This window comes from Myotis yumanensis, unplaced genomic scaffold (genome assembly GCF_028538775.1).
Source record: "Myotis yumanensis isolate MYYU_CA2020_CCGP unplaced genomic scaffold, mMyoYum1.0.hap1 SCAF_19, whole genome shotgun sequence".
In the NCBI taxonomy this organism is placed as follows: Eukaryota; Metazoa; Chordata; class Mammalia; order Chiroptera; family Vespertilionidae; genus Myotis; species Myotis yumanensis.
In genome coordinates, this window is record NW_027223770.1 from 27,013,967 (window position 1) to 27,038,098 (window position 24,132).

Below are 24,132 nucleotides of genomic sequence, written 5' to 3' on the forward strand. Positions count from 1 at the left end.
GAAACCCCTGCTCCAGCTCAGGAATCATCCAGCCTCTTCCTTCTTCTCTTGCCCCCCAAATCCACCCACCCGGCCCGGGCCAGGGCCAGCTCGGGAAGGACAACACTCGCCTCCCTCCCTGCTTACGGCCCCAGAGGGGCTCCTGCCCCCACTCAGCTGCTCTGAGCCGTGCAGCTCTCACCCTCTCTTGCCTCAACTCAGGACAATCACCGCCCATTCGCATGGCCGTGAATCTCACAATTCTTAAGATGGCCTCCTGCCTCCTCTGCCCAGCTGACATCACCTCCTCCCTGAAGCCCTGCTTGCTTGCTTGCTGCCCCCCTAAGACTCTGCCGGGATCACTGGGGGCCAGCCCTCCGATGGGCGGGGAGCGGGGGGTGGTCTGTGGCTGGGGATATGCCCTAGACAGGAGGGGGTCTCGTCTGCTCTGGGCCTGTCCCTGGGGCCCCGACACACACCTGGCTGAGCAAGGCTCGGGGAGGGCTGGCTCCCGCATCCCCGTGGCCCCTCGCCCGGAGACTGCCAAGGTGGCAGGTGCACCCAGCCCTGCACGGGGGACGGGAGCAGGCGGTGACACTTTTCTGCACTGAAAAGGCAACAGCAAGTCCCCACCCCACACTCACTGGGACGGGCAGGGCCCCGGCCACACAGGCGGTGCGGGCCAGCGCTCCTCCCCCGAAAACAGGGCTGCGAAGGCCCTGCCAGGGCAACACTGGCTCTCAGCAGGGCAGGGCGGGCAGTGGGCACAGCGGCCCTCGCAGGTGGTGGGGGGTAGGGTCCCTGTGGAGGGGGATCCCATGCACCTGCTCTGCTCCCAGGTTCTGGAACGGAAGCCAAGAGGCATGTACCCGTTTGATTCTTCCCGGGGGGGTGGGGGGTGAGCCCATCGGCAGCTACGGAAACTCCCTGCCGGCCCCGTGCTCTGCGGGGGCTCACGGGGACTGTGCAGCGCAGCCCCACACGCCAGCCTCGCCAGGGATCGTGGCGCCAGGGCTGCCGTCTGGTCACTGAAGCGAGGCATCCTCATCCAAGACACGTTCTGCAGGCACGCCTCCCGTCCCACGGCGCTGCTCGCCCACTCGCACCCTCTGGGATTCCCCCCCTTCCTCATCCCCTCCCGGATCACAGGATGCTGCCCACGGGAACCTGTGGCATCAGAGTCACACAACGTGCCCATGTGCCAACAAGCTTGGCTGGCGGACCCTGCTCACTGGGGAGGTAGGAAGCCGCGGCCCAGCGAGGCAGCCTGCTCCGCCATACTGGACGGCCGCCGAGCCCAGGCTGCTGTGGGTTCCCTACTCAAGTTCGGGCTGGAGGGCCTGTCTGAGCAGCCCCTCCATGGCCAGGCAAGGGTCCCTGCGCCCTGGAGCCAGACTCCCGAGGGGCTTCCAGCTAATCCCCGCAGAGGGCCAGGGCCAGGACACACCCCGTGCGGTCAGGCCTGGCCGTATCCCTGCATAGGAGAGCTCCCTACCCACCCACATCCCTTCCAGGGAGAGGGCTCCCTACCACCCACATCCCTTCCAGGGAGAGGGCTCCCTACCACCCACATCCCTTCCAGGGAGAGGACCCCTACCACCCATATCCCTTCCAGGGAGAGGGCTCCCTACCACCCACATCCCTTCCAGGGAGAGGCCCCCATCAATCCCTTTTACTCCCAGATGCACACGCGCAAGCATAACACAAAGCCACCTGGCCCGGCTGGCGGCCGAGGCGAGGGGAGAGCAGCCCTTTGGGCTGGGGAAGAGCCTGGCAGCGGCACAGAAAGCCAAGTGCACCCAGGGACCCGGGCCATGCGGATGGTCAGCCACGCCCCCCAATGGGGGCTCTACTCCGGGACAGAGACACATGTGGTCGCCATCCAGGTTGAGCGGACGGAAGAGGCAGTTACCAGGGTGACAGGCCGAGAGCAGGAATTTGGGGAGGGGTCACCAGGGGGAGCCAGAGAGAAGCCGAGGAGGAGCAGGAGCTGAAAGAGGGGGGCCTCTCCCAAGGGGGACAGGGGCAGCCCCTGGGGCCGACTCCGTCGCCTGGGTGTCCTGAGCGGAAGGAGCCAGGGCGTGTGGCGTCTGCCTTAGCTCTGACTCAGCATATACAGCACATGTATTCTCCTGCATCATCAAAAACTCCCCACCATTCACAATGGCCACAGCGCGTCACCCCACGGGATCCCTTCACTAGTCAAGTCCCCACTGGTGGGTGTTGGGGTCTGAGTCTTCAGGGTTATTATCAAGGTGACTGGCTGGCCCGGCCGGCGTGGCTCAGTGGTTGAGCGACCACCTATGAACCAGGACACGATTCAATTCCCAGTCAGCGCATGTGCCTGAGTTGTGGGCTCGATCCCCAGTAGGGGGCGTGCAGGAGGCAGCTGATCAACGATTCTCTCATCATTGATGTTTCTCTCTTCACTCTCTCTCCCTTCCTCTCTGAAGTCGATTAAAAAAAAAAAAGTGAGCCGAACAGCCTTCTCCCCGTGGCTTCTCCTGCTCCTCAGGATGGGGCCGAGGGGCCACTCGGGCGGGCGGGCGGGCGGGCGGGCGGCCGTGCTCTCCGGGGCAGGCTGGGCCTCTGTCTTCCTGGGCCTCCAGCCCCGCCGGGCCCAGGTGCCATGAGACAATGAGCATGACTTCCCGGCCCCTCGGCGTCCACAGCCCTGTCCACAGAGAACACAGGGCTGGAGCACCCCGGGGAGAGCCCCCGGAGAGGGATCCCTCCAGCCCCCCTGGCACGGCCCTCGGTGACTCAGCTTCCAGCAGGCGAGGGCGGGCGCCTGCGGTAGCCCAGTCCCGGGAGCAGCAGGTGCGGGGCTGGCGGAGAGGCTGCGGGGAGGACCAGCTGCTGCGGGGGCAGCTGGCCTGGAGCGCAGGAGGGAGCCCCTCGCACGGATGGTGCTGGGGTAGCCCCGCTTCCCGAGAAGCACCAAGTTGTTTCTAGGGCAGTGATGGCGAACCTTTTGAGCTCGGCGTGTCAGCATTTTGAAAAACCCTAACTTAACTCTGGTGCCGTGTCACATACAGAAATTTTTTGATCTTTGCAACCATAGTAAAACAAAGACTTATATTTTTGATATTTATTTTATATATTTAAATGCCATTTAACATAGAAAAATCAACCAAAAAAATGAGTTCGTGTCACCTCTGACACACATGTCATAGGTTCGCCATCACTGTTCTAGGACAACCACGAGTTGGGGGAAGCTGGGCTGCAGGCTCTGAGGTTAGGAGCGGCCTCAGGGAGAATGCCAACACCCTCCACAGTCTTGGGGAGACACCTGTCACCCACAAACGCACAGGAGCCTCCCAAACAGCAAGTCCACCTGGTGCCTATGAGCTCCGGGCCCACAGCACTCACAGGGCTGCCCAGCTTCTCCAACACGTGCTCGCACTCACCCCTGGCCGCGCCGCCCCAGGCCCACAGCAGCAGGGATGACCACAGCAGAACCCAGCCTCCGGCGCTTCCCGCCCACCCTGCTGCCCCCAGAGAGCAGGCCGGGCAGCCCCACCCGCCGCGGCCCCACGGGGAACTCTGGGCCCGGGGGCCAGGGCGGCTTCCTGCTGTCCCGAGGAGCTAACGGCCCTACCCCTCCCACAGCTCGGAGCCTTCATCTGCTCCAGGCCTGAGGTTGGGTGACCCCGGGGCAGGCGAGGCTGAACACCCCTGGGGGCAGGAAGTCCTAACGTTTCCACTGCAAACCCCTCAGGGCTGGCGTCTCCGGCTGCAGGGTGTACAGAGGCCGCCAGGGGCGCCATTGCCCTCCCCGGCAGGGCGAGGGATTCCCCGCATCCACAGGTAACCCCCCGGCACAGGCCGGGCCGGGGAAGCCTGCCATTGGCCTGCAGTCGCCCAGGGAGACACGCAGGCTGGGCCCGAGCTGCCGCGGCGCCCCCCTCCCCTCCCCTCCCCTCCCCTCCCCTCCCCGGGAGACGCCGAAAGTACTCAGTGCGTCGGCAGCCTGCGGGCAACTCCTCGCGGCCCCACCCCGGGCCCGGGTCCCTCTACCCACTCCTCCCGCTGACGGCCAAGGTCCCGCCCGGCTCAGGGCTCGGAGCGGACTGGGCACCGCCAAGCGCTGGCACCACCTCCCGCCCCCGCGCCGCTATTTGAGCGGGAAGGGCCGCTGCCCCCCGGGGGTCCGCTCACCATCCCTGGGAGCGCCCCGCGCAGCTCCTCGTCGCGCCGCCCGCCGCCAAGTTGCTGGGGCCCGAGGCCCGCGAGCAGCTTTCGCTTTCGCGCGCGGCGCGGCGCACACCCCCGCGCCCGCTCTCCCGCTCGCGGCCCCGGGCTGGATCGGCGGGGCGCGCTGCGCCGCTGCTCCCGGCGACGCGGGCGTGTGCGGCTCCCGGTGCCCGCCGCCCGCCCCCGCACGCCGCCGCCCGGCCCGCCCTTCCGCCCACCTGACGCCGCGCAGGGCCCCGGGCCAGGGGCGCCGGCCCACCACCCGCCGACTTCCTCCGCCGCGGCGCCCGGGAACCCAGGGCCCGCGGGCTTCCTGCTGCGCCAGGCGGGCGGGGGCCGGCGCCCGGGGGGACTCGGGGAGCTCGGAACGGCGAGTGCCGGGGAGGCCGTGGCGGCCCAGGCCCCCGCCCCCGGGCAAGCTCCTACCCGCCAGCTCCGCCGTGGCATCTGTGCCGGAGCTGCTGCCGGCGCCGGGCCATGGCCGCGGAGGCGCTCGCGGCGGGCCGGGCGGGGCGGGGCGGGCAGAGCCGGACGGGGCGCGGGCTCGGCTGGAAGCGGGCCCAGCAGCACAACAGACTTTTGTTGGCCGATCCCCGCGGGGGGCTGCTGACCGGAGTGCGGGGGCCAGGTGGGCAGCGGCCAGCCACGGCTGCCCCGCCCCCGTTAGCTGTGTGGATGGCTCCCCCTGGAGTTGTGCCACGAGGCCGTGGAGGCAGAGCTGTGGGTGTGGAACCCGTCAGTGGGGCAGGACACCCTCAGGGGTAGGGAGAACAGAGGGGCTCACAGCTGGAGGGGCCTCACTGAGGCCCAGCGAGATGCAGGCACTGGGCCCCAGGGTGCGAGGGCGGGGCTGGGCATCCCAATAGGGCAGCCTTCTGTAGTGTGGGGAGGGCTGCTCCTGGGCACGTTTGCCCTGCTGATGCCAGGAAGGGGTCCTGTGCCCATCCCACAGGTGAGGAGTGGGCTCAGCAGGGAAGAGCTTCACCCAGAGCAGATGGCACCCGGCGCTCCTGTGTGGACACAGCACCTTCCGCCCCAGTTCCCCAGGGCGGGCTGCCCAGGGACTGCCCACCCGCTGCTGGTGGCCCCTCCAGCCCAGCTCAGGAAAGGCCAGCAGAGGCGGGAGCAGGGCTGGAGGGAGAGAGGTTGCCCCCAAACCAGTTTCTCTCTCACCTCCCCAGCGCCCCAGGCTCCTCGCTCCCTCCTCCCTCCCACACACCCAGAGGCCTGGCCCCCATCCTGGTGGCCCTTGTCGAGGTGACATCTCCCAAGATGGCTCGTCTCCACCTGTCTTCCACCCGGGCTGGCTCCAGCCCACTGGTGTTCCCAGGTTTGCCACGCACCCTCGCCAAGTGCCCCCGGTTCCTATCAGCCCAGGTCCAACCATCCCTCTAGCCAGGTCCCCATGTGGCTCCTGGGGGCCCAGGACCTCTGCCCGCCCCCCTGGGACCCAGAGGTGGCATCTCGGCACCCCTGGAGGACTGCTACTCTGCCGGGTACTGGGAGGACCAGGCCGGGGCGCCAAGAGGTCAGCCACCTGTAGGCGCCAAGCATGAGGCCCGGCCACCCCAAGGCTGCGAGGAAAGCATGGGCCCCCAGCGAGCGCTCACTGTGGGCTGGGTCTCAGGCAAGGAGTTTAACCCGCACGTCACTCAAGCCACAGCAGCCCCTCCTCACCTACATGTGTGTCATCATGTCACCACATGGGGGATGGGGTTCCGAGTCGGGCACCGGTTCTGTCCCACAGCAGTGAGCCCAGTCTGGCCAGGACTCACCCCGGGCCTGGACAGCACCATAGCTGGCATTCCTCCTGGCTGTCCCCAGGGCAGGAGCAGACATGTGACATTGCGTTGCACAGCTCATGACCTCATTTCATACCTTATCCACTTCCTGGAAGTCAGACCAAAGGAAGCTGAGAACGTGCCCCTCACACCTGGGCCCGGAAGGAGCATCTGTGTTGAGGGTGGTTCTAGAATCAGCCCTGCGTCCAGGCCTCCGGGTCTGATCCCTGGCAGCCCCAGCACACACCCTCCCACCTGGAGCCTGGGTGGCACTCTCGGGAGACGGAGGGAGGGAGCCGCTGGTGACTGTGGGGAGCTCAGGGGCGCTGTGCCAGGCACCTGCTGAGCCGAGCCTCTGGGGGTACCTCGCTGGGAAAAGGTCTGTGCCTGCCAGTCGTCAGCCTCCTCAGACCTGCTCCTGGCACCACAGGATGCCTGTACCCTGAGCCCTGTTTGTGCCAGGAGATGGGCATCTCCGTCTCTAGCTGGCAGGCCCAGGAGAGGGAGGCCACACTCCCTGACCCCCCAGGGTAGCACGCCTGCGCACACGGAGCCCCGGGTGGGGGGGGTCACATGTAGAGCACCTGCAAGGGCAGGCTTGGTGGGCCCGAGCCCCTCCTGGGACTTGTCAGCACCCTGTGCGGGAGCCCCTGGGTCCTAACTGCCTGCAGGGCACCTGGACATGCAGGGGCACCCGGAAGAGACAGATACCTAGGCCACCCGAGGGCCCAAGAGGTAGAGGTCCCTGCCAGCCTGGGGACCCAGGAGGCCAGGCCGCCCTGACCGCGCCCTGGGCCAGCAGGAGCCTGTGAGCAGGGAGGGGCTGGCCGCTCTGGGTCAACCTGGGTTGGGGGGTCCCTGGCGCACTGCTCTTGCCCACTGGCCTGGTCACAGCAAGAGCCCAGGTCGCCCGGGCTCCTTCCTGCCAACGGGTCCTCGGTCCCCACTTGGCCTAACCTGTCTCCCGGGGCTGGGCCTGTGCTGCTGGCAGGTGGCCGGAATGCTTCTGGGAGGGGGTCTGAATTCTCGGCCTTGGCGCTCTGAGATGCCAGCTAATTTGGAACCACAGGCCTTTGCCACTTCTCCCTGCCTCCCTGCTGCGGGGCAGCTTCTCCGCCGAGTGCCCGCTGGAGGCTGCTGGGCCTGAGTGCCACCCCAGCCCGTCCTCTCTTCCTCTGATGCTGGGACAGGGAACACGCCTCTCCTCACAGGCACACGGGCCCCGCTGCACCCACTGCACCCTCAGGCCTGGCCCCCTGGCTCAGAGCTGTTCCGACTGCTCTAAGCTGCGCAGAGTCCAGCCGTTCTTGCCTGTCTGACCCCTGAGTGAGGACACGGGTAGAACAGGGAGAGGACCTGCCCCGGGAAACACAGCCAGGCTCCATGCAAGGGTCCCTGTCCCTCAGGCGACAGTCACACCCAGGCCACGCTCAGCTGCACGGGGACCAGCACGTGAGTCCCTGGGGTGCCTGCGTCCCCACCGGTGCTCGCCGAGAGGGAAGGAATGCCCTGAGAGTCATGCCCGCGGCTCCGTGTCATCATGAGGCAGGTTCATTCGCCACCAGAGGAGCCTGGGCTGGGCCACAGCACGGCCTGAGCCCAGGGCCTGCACCCGCCTGAGTAGGGCCAGGGGGTCCCTCTCTGGGGACAAAGCCCAGCGCCAAGCTGAACAGGGATGGGCGGGCGATGGGGGAAGTGCCACCTGTTCTGCCACACCCTCACTTTAGAATTCTCACATGTGTAGAAACCAGCATTTCAAAATCTGTTTTTAACCAACGAAATCCCTGCACTTCCTTCAAAGGGCCTTCTCAACGGACCTGGGCCCATCTCGCCTCCTCCTCCAATGACCCCTGACAGCCCTGTCACTCGTGCTCTCATCCCCAGGCCCTTCCGTGCAGCCCAGAGCTGGCCGCTCCCCTCCTCCTTCCCTCGGGTCTTCCTACCTGGCCTGGAGGCCACGGCCCAGGGCGCAGGTCTCCTGTGGCCCCCCCTCCCCCTGCAGGAGGCGCCCGGTCAGCCCCGCTGTGCAGATGAAGAAACAGCCTCGGATACTGGCCCACAGGCGGGTGAGGTGAGCATGGGGACAGGACACACCAGCAGAGAAGGCAGAGCGTGGGAGACCCACGTGTGGGAGGGACTCCACACCCATCACCATGGAAACCAGGCAGGAGCTCCTGAGCCCAGAGCTCTGGTTTGGATTTCCAGCCCGATGCTGTTCTTTCAGAAGCCACTTGGTCAAACTTTCCAAATAGGAAAAGTGGAAAAAACGAGGGAGGGGGACAGGTTCCCAGACTGAAGCTACTCCAGAAGGAAGGCCTGGCCACCAAGCTCGGGGCCTTGTGTGTGTGGCGGGGGGGAGAGGCAGAGCAGAGACCCCATGGCCTCTTGGGGTGCACGCCCCTTTCCAGGAGCGTGGGGGGCGGGGTGCAGCCGGAGCAGCTGGGGCCCAGCTCTTCCTGTCCCTGCCGGAGGGGCTGTCCTTCTGTGGTCCGGCGGGCGGGCGGCGGGCGGCGGTGAGAAAGGCCTCTTTTGGAAAAAGGGCTGGAAACGGCAACAACGCCCACTTCCGGCCTCAGGACCGCCCTCCCGGGGCTCTCACCGCCGCTGAGGGAGCCTCAGGGCGGCCAGGGCTGCCTCTCTGGGATCCCCTGAGGCCACCAATGACCTGCCACAAGGGACCCTCAGGAGGCCTTAAGGGAGGAGAGGGGGGGTGTGATGAGGTGACGCAGCACACTGTGCCCTCCCCTGTGCCCCCACCCCTGCCACCTCCCACACCCAGAATCCTCCCGGGGGTGGGGGGGGGTGGGGGGATGCCACAGCTGTTTTATGTCCAGGCAGGGTTTCTGAAGGCACAATGGGAATGTTAAGGGACAGTGCCAGGCAGGGCAGGATGGTCCCTCCGAATGACCCGTGGCCCGTCCGCCTCCCAGGCCAGGGCGGCCCCTCACTTGCCCTGTCCTCCCTGCATGACTGCTCCTGGGGCTCGTGTGGGGCATGGCCACCTCCACACACAGCTGGACCCCAGGGCTCTCGAGTGCCAAGTGCTGGGTGCTCACATCTCCCACCTCCGCGGTGAGACAGGCTGAGTGGTCACCAGGCAGAGGGCAGAGCGCTTCCACCCCTGGCTCAGTGGACCAGACTCACCACCTCCTTTCCTCGCTGCCAACAGGGAAACGTACTGTCCCTCCCCCTGGGGGGCGGGCAGGCCAGGTAAGCAGGACACAGCCGGGGTGGGTGGTGACAGTAGCCGGCAGGCTCCCTTCCCGCTGCCCCAGCACCACGCCATGCAGTGTGGGCTCTGCCTGTGTTGTAACCTCGAACCCTGCAGGCTGGGCGCCGTGGTGCGGGAGCAGCCAGGCTCCGTGGGTTGGGAATCCCGGCTCTGCTCCTCACAGGCTGAGCAACCCTGGGCCTGTGCTGCCATCACTGTCAGCCTCACCCTGCTCATCATGACACTGGGCCGCGGGGAGGAGTAGATGGGAGAGGATCGGGAAGGTGCCTGCCCCCCCGAGACCCTCAGCACCCCACGGAACAGGCCCCGTGGCCTCCCTCCCCTGGCAGAGGCCACTCACTGCCATTCCTTCCCACCCCCCTAGGAGCCAGGCTGCCTGCTGCCTCCCACAGGCTGGGGGTGGGCACAGGGAGGACCTGGATCTGGGGTGAGAGCCACATGGGACCGAGTGAACAGAGCGGAGGCTGGCACTGCCCAGCCTTCTCCTTCCCAAAGGGCACACTTCCCAGTGCTGCCACAGTGAGGGCACCCACGGCCCCTGCCCCCGCCCCGGGTCCTGCCTCAACAGCCACTGCCCTCCCTCAGCCTCTGCCCAGGCTCCTGGCCACCCTCAGGTCCTGGGTCTGAGGGGCTGCTCGCCCTGTTCCCTGGCCAGGCCTCAGAGGCCCCGTGCCTCCCCACCAATCCCCGGAAGTAAGCCTCCCCTGCGCCCTCAGGACCGGGTGCTGCCCACCGGACGGGGCTTGGGGCTGAGAGGGTGGGTGTGGGCCTCAGGAAGGCACAGCAGGGACCCTCCAGGGCAGGGAGCAGCAGTGCCCACTGGGAAAAGCTCCTCTTCAGGAATGTGAAGCAGCCAGCTCCTGCCTGAGCCCCCAGTGTACACAAACACTGCCAGGCCCGGCTGGCCACAAACTCCGGCGTGGAAGCGAGAAGGATTTGGGGCCCCGGCCTGGGCTCCAGGCGGGGCTCTGCCGTGTAGGGGCTGCGTGACCCAGGGTGAGTTGCGGCTGTGCAGGCTGCGGGGTGCCCGCCCCCCAATTGCAGGACTGCCCGGTGCAGCTGTGCCTGCTGAGGGCTAAGCAATCCTTCCCTCTGCCGAGCATCCTCGCGCGGCCACACTGCGAACCCCACCTGGAGACGGACAGGCTCCCACGGCCAGAGGAGGGCGCATGCCCGATGCCCACCTCCAGGCTGCTCACAGTTGTTTCTTTGTTAAATTCTAGCTGTGAACGAGGTGGCTTGGCTTGGGCAGGGTTTCTGGGTGGTGATTCTGCCGGGCAGGGGCCTGGCATCCTGGGGCCCTGTCCTGCCTTATGCTTTCTGCCAGCCCCTGGGGTGAGGGCAGGAGTCAGCCCTGCCCTGCCTGCTGCCTTGGGCTCACGGGCAGGGGGGCAGGGAGGCAGGGGGGCGGGCAGGGCAGGGCAGGGAAGGCTGAACCCAGGCCTGCGCGCTGGGAGCTGGGAAGTCAGGGCGCCTGCAGAGCCCGGATGGGAAAGATGGAAAGCTCGGGGCAAGTCCAGAAGCCACACAGTTTGCCGGCCGTTTTCCGACGCACAGATGGCCCTCCTTCCCTGGAGAACGTGACACGGTTCTCTGTTTACTCTGCTACTGCGACCGGCCCGTAGATCATCTCCACGGGCTAAAAATAGCGCTCGTGCGGCAACTGCCGCTGCGCCACGGAGCTCACAGTTCTTCCCTTTAAACTTTTCCCTCTTTCTGTCCTGGTTCCCACTGTGATGTCATTGGGTTTCCTTGCACCTCCCTGCTGCCGGCTCTGATCCTATGGAGGAGAAAGGGGACCGGGGCCCCTGCCAGTCACTGCCATTAAGGGCGGGTTGCGGCGCAGAGGCCCTCGGTGACCAGGCACCCCGGGCAGAGGAACAGTCACCACAAACCCCGGGCAATGCCTGCCGGAATCGGAAGACGATGCCCAGGAGCGAGGCCACAGCGGGGAAACTGGGTGACGCGGTGGCCCTTCAGGGACCCACAGCGGGCAGACACCTGGGACAGTGGACCTGGTGCCCCAGAGCAGAGCGGAGCACCAGGCCAGGCTCCCTGCCCCCTCCGCTGCCCCCATACGCCCCGTCCTTACAGCCCTGCCCACCACCCCACAGGCCCTGGCCTGTCTCTGGGGCTGTGCCCTGCCCACCATTTCCCTGGCCCCGCGTGGTTCCCGGCGGGTTCCCGCCTGAGCAGCGGACACTGCTGAGTCTAGGCCCCGGCTCCAGAGCTGACGGGTGTGCCCAGCCTCAGTTTCCTCGTCTGTAAGGCCGGGATAACGGCACCACCGACACCCTGAGGGTCAGGAGGATGCAATGAGCTGTGGGTGTAGCGCAGCCCAGGAAGGCCCTCCCCCCGCCGGCCCCCCAGTCCCTCTGTGCCATGGCATGATGGGGCAGGTGTGGGGGTGTCTGCCAGCGGCCCCGCATGCACACAGCACTCAGCCATGCCCCACACTGGCTCACATGCTCCCTTGCTCTGTCATGCAGGTACCTCCCCCAGTGTCACTTCCTCTGCCCTTTTCACACTCCGCTCACCCTCAGGTTATGGGGTCTGAGCGCCAGGAGGTGTTGGGGTTATTCAGGCCTAGAGATCTTAAACAGCTCATGTCAGTCCCACCGGCATGGCTCAGTGGTTGAGTGTCAACCTATGAACCAGGAGGTCAGGGCACATGCCCGGGTTGTGGGCTCCATCCCCAGGGTGGGGCGTGGAGGCAGCTGATCCATGATTCTCTCTCATCATTGATGTTTCTATTTCTCCCCCTCCCTTCCTCTCTGAAATCAATAAAAAAATGTTTTAAAAAAAGATTCACTTAGGAATAGGCAGCCATAGAATGAAGTAATTTAAAAAAATAAAAACAAACAGTGCTGAGTGGAGAGAAGGTGATGTGGGTGGGACCAACCTGAGGAAAGGCGTGGGTTTGCTGCCCACTGGGTACTTCCTACCAGATGTTCCCTGGTCCTGAGAGGGCAGGAGGGTGAGAGGGGTGCTGCCCTGAGCCCTCAGGCCAGGCCAGGGGGAGCACCTCACTGAGGAGCTGCTCTGAGCCCTCAGGCCAGGCCTGGGAGGGGGGGGCACCTCACTGAGGAGCTGTCCTGAGCCCTGTGGCCAGGCCTGGGTGGGGGGGGCACCTCACTGAGGAGCTGCTCTGAGCCCTCAGGCCAGGCCTGGGGGGGGGCACCTCACTGAGGAGCTGCCCTGAGCCCTGTGGCCAGGCCTGGGGGGGGGGGGGGCACCTCACTGAGGAGCTGCCCTGAGCCCTGTGGCCAGGCCTGGGAGGGGGGGGCACCTCACTGAGGAGCTGCTCTGAGCCCTCAGGCCAGGGCTGGGTGGGGGGCACCTTACTGAGGAGCTGCCCTGAGCCCTCAGGCCAGGCCTCGGTGTGGGGGGCACCTCACTGAGGCCGGGGCCTGTGTGCTGCTGGGAGGCAGCACAGATGCTATCTGAGGAGGTGGGGATACCAGCTGGTGGAGACCACACCTCCCCTGGGCATGCCTGGGTCTGCGAAGTCTGCCAGCAAAAGCCCTGAACTTGGGGCAGGCATCCGGGGGCGGGTGTCAGTGACTCAGCTTTGGGGTGGATGTGAGTGAGGCAGAGGCTCCCACAGGCCCCCCAGCGCGGTGCCTTTCGGGGGCTGGAAGGGGTGGGAGGGAAGGGCTCCCTCAGGCACAGACCCAGGCCTGGTGGGCACGCAGCCAGGATGGTGCCTGCTCCCCGTGCTCGGGGGCTGCTGCTTCCTCGAGTTCCTGTCCCGGGAACTCTGTGGGTGACAGGAACTCACGGTCACTAAGCATGGCCTGCGGCTGGCACCGGCCAGAGGAGGCGTCAGGAGGACGATGGCAACGCTGCTCTAGAGGAGGTCCCCGCCCGGGGCCTTCACCTGGACCAGCGGCTCTCTCTGAGACAGAGGGGCTCAGGCTGGGCCATGCCCTAGGTCAGAGGCTGGGGTGCCTCTGCAAAGGCCTCCTCCTTACCACCTGGCATCTGCTCACGGGGCGGGGGGGGCGGGGGGGACAGGACAGCCCGAGGTCACAGCCACTGGCAGTCACGGAGAAGGGTGTGGCTGAGTCTGGCCAAGAAGGATGGTGGCGGGGGGCGTTAGAAACCTGTCCCCCCAGTGAGGGCCCTGCTGTCAGAGGAGCGCCAGGGCGGGGGCAGCGCATGAATGCTGCAGAAAAAGACGGCTGTGGCAACTGTACCTCCTGCCACTGTGGGCGACACAGAATCGAGGCCGAGAGAAGCACCGGGCCTGCGTGGCGGCCGCTAGGTGCGCACTCTCGCCAGAGCCCAGCAGACAGAGGGACTGGCCCCGGGGCGGGAAGGAGCCTCCCTGGTCCCCACAGATGGGCTAGCATGACAGTGGTCTGTGGTCTGAGGGCCAGGAGGGGGCAGAGCAGCGGCTGGGGAGACCTGGGGGGAGGGACCCTGGCTCATCTCTGCAGAACCGCCTGGGGATGTGTGGAGGCGCTGGGGGCAGGGGGCCTGCAGCCCGGCCTCTGTCCAGGTGCTCGCCTGGAGACTGCACGGTGAGGAAGGCGGCCGGGGAAGGCGGCGGTTTGTGCTGCTGAAGAACTGGCAGCCACCTATCTGCTGGGGTGACAGGCAGACAGGGGAGAGCTGCACAGCGGTGACCAAGGACAGCACACACGGGCTGGGAAGGCCCCACTTGAGCCAGGGCAGCCTGGAGCCTCTGGAGGGCCCTGGCCAGGCAAGAGCTGGGGCTCCCATCACTCCCTCCCCAGCCATATCCCTTCCGATACCAGCACTGCCCTCCTGAGGTGCCACTGGGATCCAGAAAGCAGCCCGGGCTCTGTCCTGAGGGGAAGTGCGGGATGCGCCACTAGGTGCTGAGGACGCCTGTCCACTGGGACCACCTGCCCAGGCCAGCCCTGTGCCCTGTGTGGGGCCGAGTAAGAGGTGAAGTGGCCAGGAGCTGAGCCTGCCTGAGCCCAAAACCTGTGCTCTTCTCCGTGACCTCGGGCCCAGCCCCCAGGACATGGACTGCCCCCCGTGCTGCAGGCTGTGGAGGCCCCAAGGCAGGGCGGCTGCACTGCAGCAGGCAGCACCTCCCCCCCCCCGCCACGCAGGCCCCACGCTGCCAGCCGGCACAGCCTCGGAAACAGGAAGCAGTGCTGGCCGGGCCTCGGCCCCTGTGCTGCTTCACGGTGGCTGGGAACTGGGTTGCAACAAGACAAAGCTCCTTGCTAAGCTAAGCAGACACTTTGGGGAAGGAGGAAGCACCCGCTCTAGCTTGGTTGCTATGGGAACGTTTCTGCATCAACTACAAGAGGAAGAGAAGTTCACTGTGGCCAGAGCAGCCCAGCTCACGGCCCTCCTGCCAGAGGTGTGCACACCTGCACGGGAAGCCCTGGGAGCTCTGGGCACTTTCCTGGACTCTCTGCCCAGGGAGAGAGCCCGCAGGGATGGCACTGTCTCAGGAGGCCTCTGGCCCCGGGCCAACCCCAGCCTCCATGTCTCCCCTGTCCCCACCTGCCCACCCCAATGCTGTGACCTGTGCCAGGACAGGCTCCAGGGCTTAGGCCAGGCCTCCCTGGGGCGCGGGGGGGGGGGCACGGGACCTCCACCAACAAGACCCGACAACTCTGGCTCTGTTTTGGCAAAAACCAGACTCTCCTGCCCGGCGGGGGCGGGCTGGAGCAAGGGGCCTTCGGGGAGGCCTTGGCCTGCCTGGGGCAGAGCCCTGCCAGAGCGCCGACCTGCTGGGGACAGCGGAAAGAAGGAGGGCGGGGAGGTTCCCTCTCAGCCAAGCTGGAAACAGTGGGACTGGAAATGCACATGTTCACTCCTTCCTCAAATGCGCATCCACCCTCACTGCTGGGACCTGCTACAGGCCACGTCTCTACTCGGCGCAGTCCAGCACCGCCTCGCACGCCCCTAGGGGCTCGCCAGCACTGCGCAGGCCTGGTCCAGGCCCCCTCCTTGCTGAGAGCACCCACCCTCCAATGGGAGCCCTGCCTCCAGCCCACCAGACTCCTCGAGGCTCCTCCCGTGCTCCCCGTGCCCAGCGCGTCCTGCACGAGGGGCCATGCATGCGGCTCTGCGGCGAGCCTCCCAGCGCCCCGGGCAGGGCCCCCCCGTTGGCCGCGCTGGCTGGGCCAGAGCATGCTTGGGGGCCAGCTGCTAAGGGAGAGGGCGTGGATGAAACCTCCACAGACGCTCATAAGCACCTTCTTTGCGCCAGGCCAGGCCAGCCAGGGACTCTGGGAGGAACGCGCGACACCACAGTGACGCTCGAGGAGGGAGGCCACTGCAGCCTGTGTGTGCACAAGCTAAGTGCTCACCCCACGCACGACGCAATGCAGGGTAGCAACTGCAGAGTGGGCCGGCCTGTACTTCTCACAGGGAAACTCTGAGACTTCGTGTCAGTGAAAAAAGTTGCCTAAAAGCATCCCCCCCACACACACACACCCGCACACGCACATTTTCTAACGCTGCGTGACACACTTGGCTGATTTGTAGACACACCAGAAAACACAGAACAGCCCACCACACACCCGGGTCCCTCTGAGAAGGACACGGCGCCGGGATGAGCAGAGCAGGAGTCTGGGCTCTGCGATGTGGCGGAACTGTGTTCCTGAAGAGCAGGAGGGTCCCTCAGCCTGGCCCAGAGGATGGAGGGGCCCCAGACAGCCTCCTGGGTGAGCAACGCCACGGCTGGGCAGTGCGGGTGGCCCAGGACAGGGCTGCTTAGAGGGGTGGCAGGTCAGGGTCCCCGATGACCCTGCCCTCCCCTGTCCTCCTGCCTCACGAGGGCTGGCCCGCCCGTGCTCTGCCCCGTCCAGGCGGTCACCCAGTGCACATGAGCCGGAGAAGAACCAGCTGCCAATCCTGCCCTGCAGCCCGGCTGTCAGACACGCCCACCACAGCGGGCAGCATGGCTGCCTGGGAGCTGCTCCACGTGGGGGCTAACCGCTTCCCACACCCGGCACAGTCTGCGCACAGCTCATGTGTGAGCGAGTGCAGGTCACACTTTCTGACGTGCTGGGTGCAAGGTCCGGCTAGAGGTGTCCGCCTGGAGGTGCACCTGAGCAGCAGCAAGGGTGGGGGCCCGAAGGCCGTCCCGTCACCAGCCAGCGGGGAGTGCTTGTCCCTCGGGACTTCATCAGGGAAGGTGCGAGTGTCTGTCTGTCTCTGTCCATGAACACAGGAGCCCATCCCCCTCCGAAGAGAAGCGCTAAGGAAGCAGAGTCCAGAACGCCGGCTGGGAGCAGGCCAGGGACAGAGGCTGTGGTGGGGCAGCGGCCGAGGCCTGGCGTGCTGGTGGGAGGAGCTCTCTCACTGCCAATGCCCTGGTCCCACGGAGACGATAGATGCCATCTACCACTTGTCCATAAAGCACCCACACAGAGGGCTGGCAGGCGCGGGGCTCCCAGCTCCAGCGCCCCCACCTGGCCGCAAGAAGCTCACTGCCTGGGAGAGGAAGCCATGCACCCAGACACTCCACCACCGCTCAGGGGACCTCGCCCTGTCCGTATGCTTCCCGAACCAGCCTCCGTCACACCTTCTAGACCTGAGGCCTGCCCTCCTTGGCTCCTGTCCAAGCCAGGCCGTTCTGCACTTCCTCTCACGTAACAAGGGATCCAGGAAGATATAGGGGAAACCAAAGCTCAGCGGCCGGGATTGGCCAGAGTCATCCCAGCGGGAGCTGGCTGTGCTGGGATGGTGGGAGCGGCGGGGACTCGACGCGGAGCAGAGTGAAGGGCCATCTGTCCGCAGGACAGACAGAATGAGGAAGGGAGGCAGGTCCCAGGGGCCTCGGGGATGGGCCGTGTCCTGCCCGGCCATGGGTCTCACTCTGCAGAGGATGTGAGGGCTGGAAGGGCCCTGGAAGCCCAGCCACTCGCCACACTTGTTATTAAGCAGCAGACCAGCTTCAGTCCCTTCCATCAGAGCCCCAGGTGGCCGACGCACAGGGCCCAGGAGCTGCTCAGGAGGCAGCGGGGCCGTGGGCGTGAGCCCTCACCACTGCCCGCATGGGCAGCGACGCCAGGAGTCCCTCAGCAAGCACGGCCCACCTGAGCCTGGCGCACTCGCCTGCACCACCGTGCCTGCCCGAGGATGCCCAGACCCGTGGCCTGGGAGCGCCCCCAGGGTCCGTTCGCACGCGTCTGGTAGAAAGCAGTGGCAGCGAGCAGCCGTGGAAATCAACAAGGCAAAGTACTCACGTTGAAGAAATTGGTCTTGTTCCTCTCGCAGAAGAGCCCCTGTGCCGGCATGTGCTGCAGCTGTTGCCACGGGATACTGCTGCCTAGCAACACGTCGCGGGCCCACTGGAGGTTCTGGGGAAACAAGAAGTAGGTTGGAAGTGAGTGTGTGGGCAGCTCAGGGCACCCACGGGAAGGGAGGCTGCACTGGCACCGCAGCGAGGAGCAGCAGCTCCGCCGACATCGATCCCGCAGCCCCAGGCAGCTCGGGCTGCTGGCTGTGATCACCTGGCTGTGGGCACGTTCCTGGGACTGAGTTCTTGCCCAGCACAGCTGATGAGGAGATTGTGGCCTCAGACTGCCCAAGGAGGGCACAAGTAGGGACCCCTCACCTGACCAACCTTGTAAAGCTGCTGCCAGGGCCCAGCGCCCCACTTTCTGCAGGGAGACCCCCACTAGCCCAAATGGCCAGTCCTGGGGCTCTGCCGGGTGCCAGGGGCCTGCGTGCTTGCGGGGAGGGAGCTCTGTCCAAGTGCTCAGGCCCGTGCTCTCTGGGCGATGGTGCCCCTTGGGGAGCCTGGCAGGCTGAGAACAGAGTTTGCTGGCCTCGGTGGTGCCGGGGGGCAGAGTGCAGCAGGTGTGAATCTGGCGGCCTGGCCTTCTCACCGAACCAGAGAGCAGCCCTTCCCACCAGCCACCAGGCAGCCACCTTCTCTCCACTGGCCGGAGCCAGTGCCCAGCGCCTGCATGTCCATCTCACCCACTCAGGACAGAGCTCGCTGCAGGGAAAGCCTGCGGAGCAGAGGGGGCCTGAGCCCAGGACCTCACAATGCCAGACCCTTGTTTTTCCACAGCCCCCACCCCGGCCCAATCCCCAGCCGACCAGTCCCCCGCCCCTCCATCCCCCGGCAGGTGCCTCGCTTGCCTCTGTACCCGGGGCCAGGCCTCCCTCACCTCGTGTCCCAACTACTGTGACTCCTCTCCCCCCTCAGCCTGCGAGCGGGTCCCACCTGCTCCCACTCTGGCCACTGCTGGCCAGGCGGAACTTAGGAAATAGTTCCTTTAGTCACGACTTCAGACTAAGCGCAAACCCAGCTCCCTGGCTTGCTGCCCTGGAGCCTCTGCTCCCGCAGGTGGGAGCTGCGGTGAGGCTGCGGCGGCTGCACCCGCACAGGAGGCCCAGGGCGCAGGCTGGCGGGCTGCACAGGAGGCCTGAGGGAGTTACCCCGCGCCACGACCCCACACCTCTTCTGGGGCTCCTTGGGGGCTTGTGGGAGGTACCCGGGAACCCCTTGAAATAGCAGCAGATTTGGGGGGTTCGATGAGGGAACAAGGCTTGAAGAAGCACCTCCACAGTGGCCATCATTTTCTTAAGACAAAAAAATAAGATAAAAAATAAGGTCAACAGAGCCTTCCTGCTGGTGGGAAGCGCGAGCACGGTAAGGAGGCCGAGGGAGGTGGCCGGGCGAGGACCTTGTCCAGGCCCAAGGCTGTGGGACAGAAAGGCACGTCCTCTGTCTGCCACCTCGGACCCCAGCGCCAACTGCGCCTGGCCCGACCACCAGGCAGAGCGGGGAGGCCCGGGGCTCTCAGACCTGGAAACCAGGCCCCTGAGGAGAGAGCAAGAAGCACCGGCCTCCAGCCCCAACCAGGATGGGCAATTAGCCTCCTGCAGACGGGCCGGTGCACCCCGCGGAGCTCGCGCGTTCCCAGCGCCTCCAGCTCTGCCGGGGGGGAGAGCCGGTCGATAGCCAAGGCACAGAGTGTCCAGTCAGACCTTCGCGCCTGAGGCCCCAGATGGGAGCTGGGAGGGACAGGCCGGTGGGTGAGGGGCAGGGGCTAACCCGCATGCTGTGCCCAGAGCAGAGCCTGGCGCTGTGGCGAGGCGAGGCTTCGTGCCCCGTGGGCTGAGCCAGAGCCCTAACTCCTCGTCCCATGTAACTGTCCTGGTCGCGATGAGGTTTGGAAACGGAGGCTCAGACAGGCTCAAGAGCGAGCCCAAGGTCCCAGAGCCAGGAAGCGGTGGAGCCAGGCTTGCCTTCTGGTCCAGGCCAGCGGGACTCAGACGTGGGCGCTTCCCCTGCCCCACAGGCGGGCAAATCACTTTACCAATCTGCCTGGTCAGGTGCTGTGTGCCTGGCACAGAGCCTGCCCAGCGCCTCTGGCTCACCCCCACCCCTGGGATGGGAGGAACACGCACGCCAGAGCGCGGCACCGACCTTCCTGGGACACTGAGTCCCCTGAGGCTTGGGCACGAAATGCGCTGAGAAAGGCCGGACGGGGAGGGGTCCTGACCAGAGGCACCCCTCTGCTCGAAGGCCTCGCCAGCTCCACACTGCAGACGACCCCCACACCCCGCCTTTTCCCTCCCATCTCCCCGTCAGGCCCCTAACCACACCTGCACCCCCCCCCCCCCGCCCCGCCCCAGTCTCTGAGTCTCTCACCTGGGCCTGGCACCATCTCACTCCCCCCCTCACCCCCCACCCCCACCCCCACCCCCCGCCATCTTAAACAGCCTCTCCCACTGACTGGCCAACAGCTCTGCCGTCTGCTCCTGCTGGTCTGTCAGCCCCAGGAGGACAGGCCCACGGTCTGACTTCCCTACTGATGGCTCCTCAGGGCCAGACCAGGACGAGGTCCATGGAGAGAGGAGGCAGATGTTCCTTCAGGGAAAGGCCGGAAGGAAGGGAACAGGCTGGAGCTTGCAGAGAATGACGAGCCCACGGGCAGAGAGGACAGTCTGAGGTGGAGGAGGGGGCCCAGGGGGGCCCGGGGTGGGAGCGCTGGGGGCAGAGCTGTAGGAGAGACAGCTGGAGAGCCCTGTGCTGGGGGCGCCTGGAGCATGAGGTCTGCCTTTCACTAGTCAATCAGCCTGGACTCCTCCCCAGCGCAGTCACGCAGAGGCCCTGGCCTGCGCTCAGCTCTCCATGGGCCCCGAACACACACGGCCATCAGGAGGGATTCCCTCGGCATCCCCTGCACCTCCACGGCCTCGCACAACTGCAGCTGCGCAGCCAGCTGTGGAGTGAATGAGTGAGTGACCCAGAGAAACGCACAGGAACCACGCGGGAGGGGACGCAGGAGAACCCCAGCGGTTCTGCCGCGTCGTGGTGGCGGGACAGCGAGGCAGCGGTCGCTTCCCTCTTCTGTCCAAGCCGAAACGCATTTGTAACGGCTGCTGCCGGCAGAGCGCTCTGCCCGGCACTGCTGGGACCACTCTCCCTGCATGCAGGAGGACCAGGCAGGCAGCCACCCTGATGGGCCACCTGGCCCCCCTCTTCTGGCCCCAAAGGCACCACAGAACCTTCAAACCATGTGGCCAACAGCTCTGAAACGCATAGCTGAGATTCCCAAGTTGAGAAAAGTACTGAGTTTTCACTTTGCAAACCACAGAGCTGGCTGGGATCTGCAGCCGCCGCCCAGGCTTCCGCACGGCATCCTTTTGCAGGGGGGCCACCCTGTGTGTACAGAAGGGGGCAGGGCTGAAGGAAGGCGGGGACGCCCTGCTCCGTGGCCGGCACACCACGTAACGCCTGTCCCACGGTCGGGCTGGAGCGTGAAGCTCACTACCTGCCCCGGGGACGCTCACCTGCATGCAGGGGCCGGGCAGGGGCGACTGCAACCCCTTCATACCCACCCAGCCAGAAGGGCCCTACCCAGAGGCTCTCTCGTCTCCCCTGGCTCTGCAGGTTCCACAGGTGAGCTGGTGGCACAGGACGTAGGGAACTGTTCCCACAGCAGACAGGTGAAGGGCAGGGGCTCACACCAGCACACAAGCTGCCTCTGAAGTCGAAGGCCAGCAGCTCGTCTGGAGCTAGCAGGCACTCCAGGCCCACCAGGGAGGAGGCAGCCTCCAGCCAGGTGAGCCCTAAGGAGACATGGGGCCTGGGCTCGTCCACAGAGGAGGGGAGCTGATGGGGCTGGAGCAGCCAGGCCGCTATGCTGCCACACGGACAGGCCCTTGCCCTGTCACAGGAGGGTGTACCACAGGGGGCAGGGTCGGGCGCGGTGCACACTGGGATGGGCACACACTGCTCAGTGAGGGCTTCTGCTCCCATTGGAGTCTCAAGCACGTGGGGCTTGCAAGGCAGGCTGCTCGCTCTGAGGGCACGTGTCCTGCCTGGTGAGGCAGCACTGACTCACGTCAACCTCACGACCAGCCGACAGCAAAAGGCCCTTATCCCCGCTGGCCGGAGAGCTCCGGGCGGAACCTGAGTGCGGGGAGGGAGGCTCAGGTTCCAGCACGAACACTAGCAGGGGAACAAGTGGTGGGGGGATGTACCCTGAACACTGCTGAGGAGGCAGCCAGACAGAGCAGACCACCGCTGCCCCACCTGCTCCTGCCACCCTGGCCCTCGGCCTCGCCCTGGCCGCCCACCCACCCCTGCCAGGTGCCCAGGCTGCTTGCCCTCACCAGCAGCCCACCGCTGCCCTCCACTCTGCCCATGGCCACCCAACAGGGCTCAGCATAACGGGTGCCTTCAAGGAGCACAGCAGCACCCCACCTCTGTGTGCCACCCCATTCTCTTCTCTGTAGTAGTTATTACAATGTTCTTGCTGTATTTGCTCAAGCGAACATTTTTTTTAATCCTCACCTGAGGATATTTTCCCATTGATTTTTAGAGAGCGGAAGGGAGAGGGAGAGACACAGAGAGAGGAACATCGATGTGAGAGAGACACATCAACTGGTTGCCTCCCGTGGGGATCGAGCCTGCAACCAAAGTCCATGCCCTGGACTAGAATTGCACCTGGGCCCCTTCAGTCCACAGGCTGACGCTCTATCCACTGAGCTACACCAGTCAGGGCTCAGGTGCACGGTTTTCATCTGTCTGCCCCTCGAAATGAAGTTCCACAGGGGGCAGACCGCGCCGAGGGCACTGTCTCCACAGGGCCTCCTGGGGAGTGACGAGAGCGTCAAAGAATGCGTAACACACCACAATTCCGCCACAAACACGAAATGCCAGGTTCAAGGCCTGGGGGAGCTCCTGGGAGGCTAAGCCTGGGCCGCTGTTAGGAATTGCTGCCTCATCCGCTTTCCAGAGAGCCAGGCCGCCATCAGCAGCAGAGGCTGCGAAGATCATGGACAGGTGAGCCCCAGGGCCAGCCACGGTGAAGGCCTCTGAGCAGCCAGAGGCCACTGGCCCAGGGCAAGCAAGACCTGGACCGAGGAGGGAGCCCCTCCCTCCGGCATCTGGAAGCTGTGCCGTGGGCCCTGCTCAGGATGATGAGGGAACCTCACAGCGGAGTGCGAGGCACTCCCCAGATCCTCAAGGTCAGATGAGCCTCTCGGCCCTTATCCTTCACCCACAAGCACCCACACCTGTGGCCGCATGGGAGCGGCCTCCACGCCCTCCTGCACCCTCACTGCAGCCTGCGGCCTCACCACTGGCACCTGGAAAGCTGGCCCCGACCCTGCACTTGCTTCTCCCACCCCCCCAGCAAGGCTACGCGCCCTTCAGCAGCTCTGCCTGCCTTCGTCCTGCTCACCCAGCTGCGAGCCTTGGGAAGACCCCCACTCCCCACGCCGCGCCCCCAGGCCCACTCACGCGGTGGGTCTTGCTGTGGGTGTAGAGGAAGGCCAGGCGGTACAGGCTCTTGTAGTGCTGCGGGAAGCGGCTGAGGCACAGGCGGAAGGCGGCGATGCACTGCTCCGTGAGGAACTGGCGCTGCTCCTCGGCCCCAGCCGGCAGCCCCTGCGGGAAGGCTGCTGGCTCCCCGGGGGCGTCCCCTCTCTTCCTGCCGTCCCACAGGGTGGGGGCAGCCGCGGAGGCCTTGACGGAGACACAGGCAGAGGCTGGGGGGTCAGAGGCGGGCTTCTGGCTGCCCTGCTCTGAGGCTCGGAAGCCTTCTGTGCTCTCCAAGGACTCCTCGGGTCTCCCTAGTGCCGAAGGAAAAGACGGTCCCTCAGTGCCAGGCTCTGCCCTGGGTGGCCCAGCCCCAGCGGAGGAGGCCCTCGGGGGTGGCAGCACAGCTCCTCTCCCCCCGTGAGACAGGGCGTCCAGCTGGCACACACAGGGCCCTGAGGCAGGGGCAGGGTTGGGCTCTCTGTGTGGCACAGGGCTGTCCCACCTCCAGGGCCTGTGCAGGTGCGCATGGAAGCAGCCCACAGGGCGGGGGTGGCTGCCACCACAGAACAACAGCCGGGAGAGGCACCCGAAGGGCTGCACCTGCTCCCCACGCAGCGCCTCAGCCCACAGACCCCGGCACCCTCTCCAGGGCGGCAGCTGTGTGAGCCTCGAGCTCAGCCCCTGGGCTCCCAGGCTGCTCCACCGGGGCGGGCAGGCGGCTCAGGGGAGCGTGTGCCGGGCGGCAGGGGCTGCAGAAGAAGGCTATCTGGCCAGCGGGAAGGGATGGAAGGAAGGCGGTGGGAGCAAGTGTCAAGGGAAAGACAGCCCCCAGGCCAGCAGGACTGGCACGGACCGCCTGGAGGAGGCCAGAGGAGCAGGCTGGTACCAACGCTATCTGTCCTGTGCGCTGAGGCCTTCCCAGTGCAAATGGCTCAGGCCCCCTGCTGCACCTACGTGCGAGCTCCTGCAGCTTGATGCTCCCAGCCAGGCCTGTGCGGGGACTGCTCGGGGCCAGGCCCGGACACCGGGGTGCCCAGGTTATCATCAACCACCCCTGCATGCACCCCCCTGGAGAGGCAGCACGGGGTAGGAGTTACAGGTGCAGACCAACCCTGGGCAAATTCCTGCCCACTCTGGGCCCCAGGCTCCTCGCCTGTAACGTGGGAGCCATCAGGGTGAGCTGTCCTGGGTGGTTATGAGGTAAATGGTGC

The 24,132-nt window shown here is 66.0% G+C and overlaps 1 protein-coding gene across 3 annotated transcripts in view; it reads right to left on the reverse strand.

Annotated features, from left to right (window-relative positions):
* CABIN1 (calcineurin binding protein 1) overlaps nt 1-24,132 on the reverse strand; it is a 78,405-nt gene that overhangs the window by 10,025 nt on the left and 44,248 nt on the right. For all 3 annotated transcript variants that reach the window (XM_070400266.1, XM_070400267.1, XM_070400265.1), the window contains exons 28-29: nt 22,901-23,232; nt 17,376-17,489 (exon numbers count right to left, since the gene is read on the reverse strand). In XM_070400266.1, the coding sequence (XP_070256367.1) occupies nt 17,376-17,489; nt 22,901-23,232 (446 nt within the window). The remainder of the gene's footprint in view (nt 1-17,375; nt 17,490-22,900; nt 23,233-24,132) is intronic.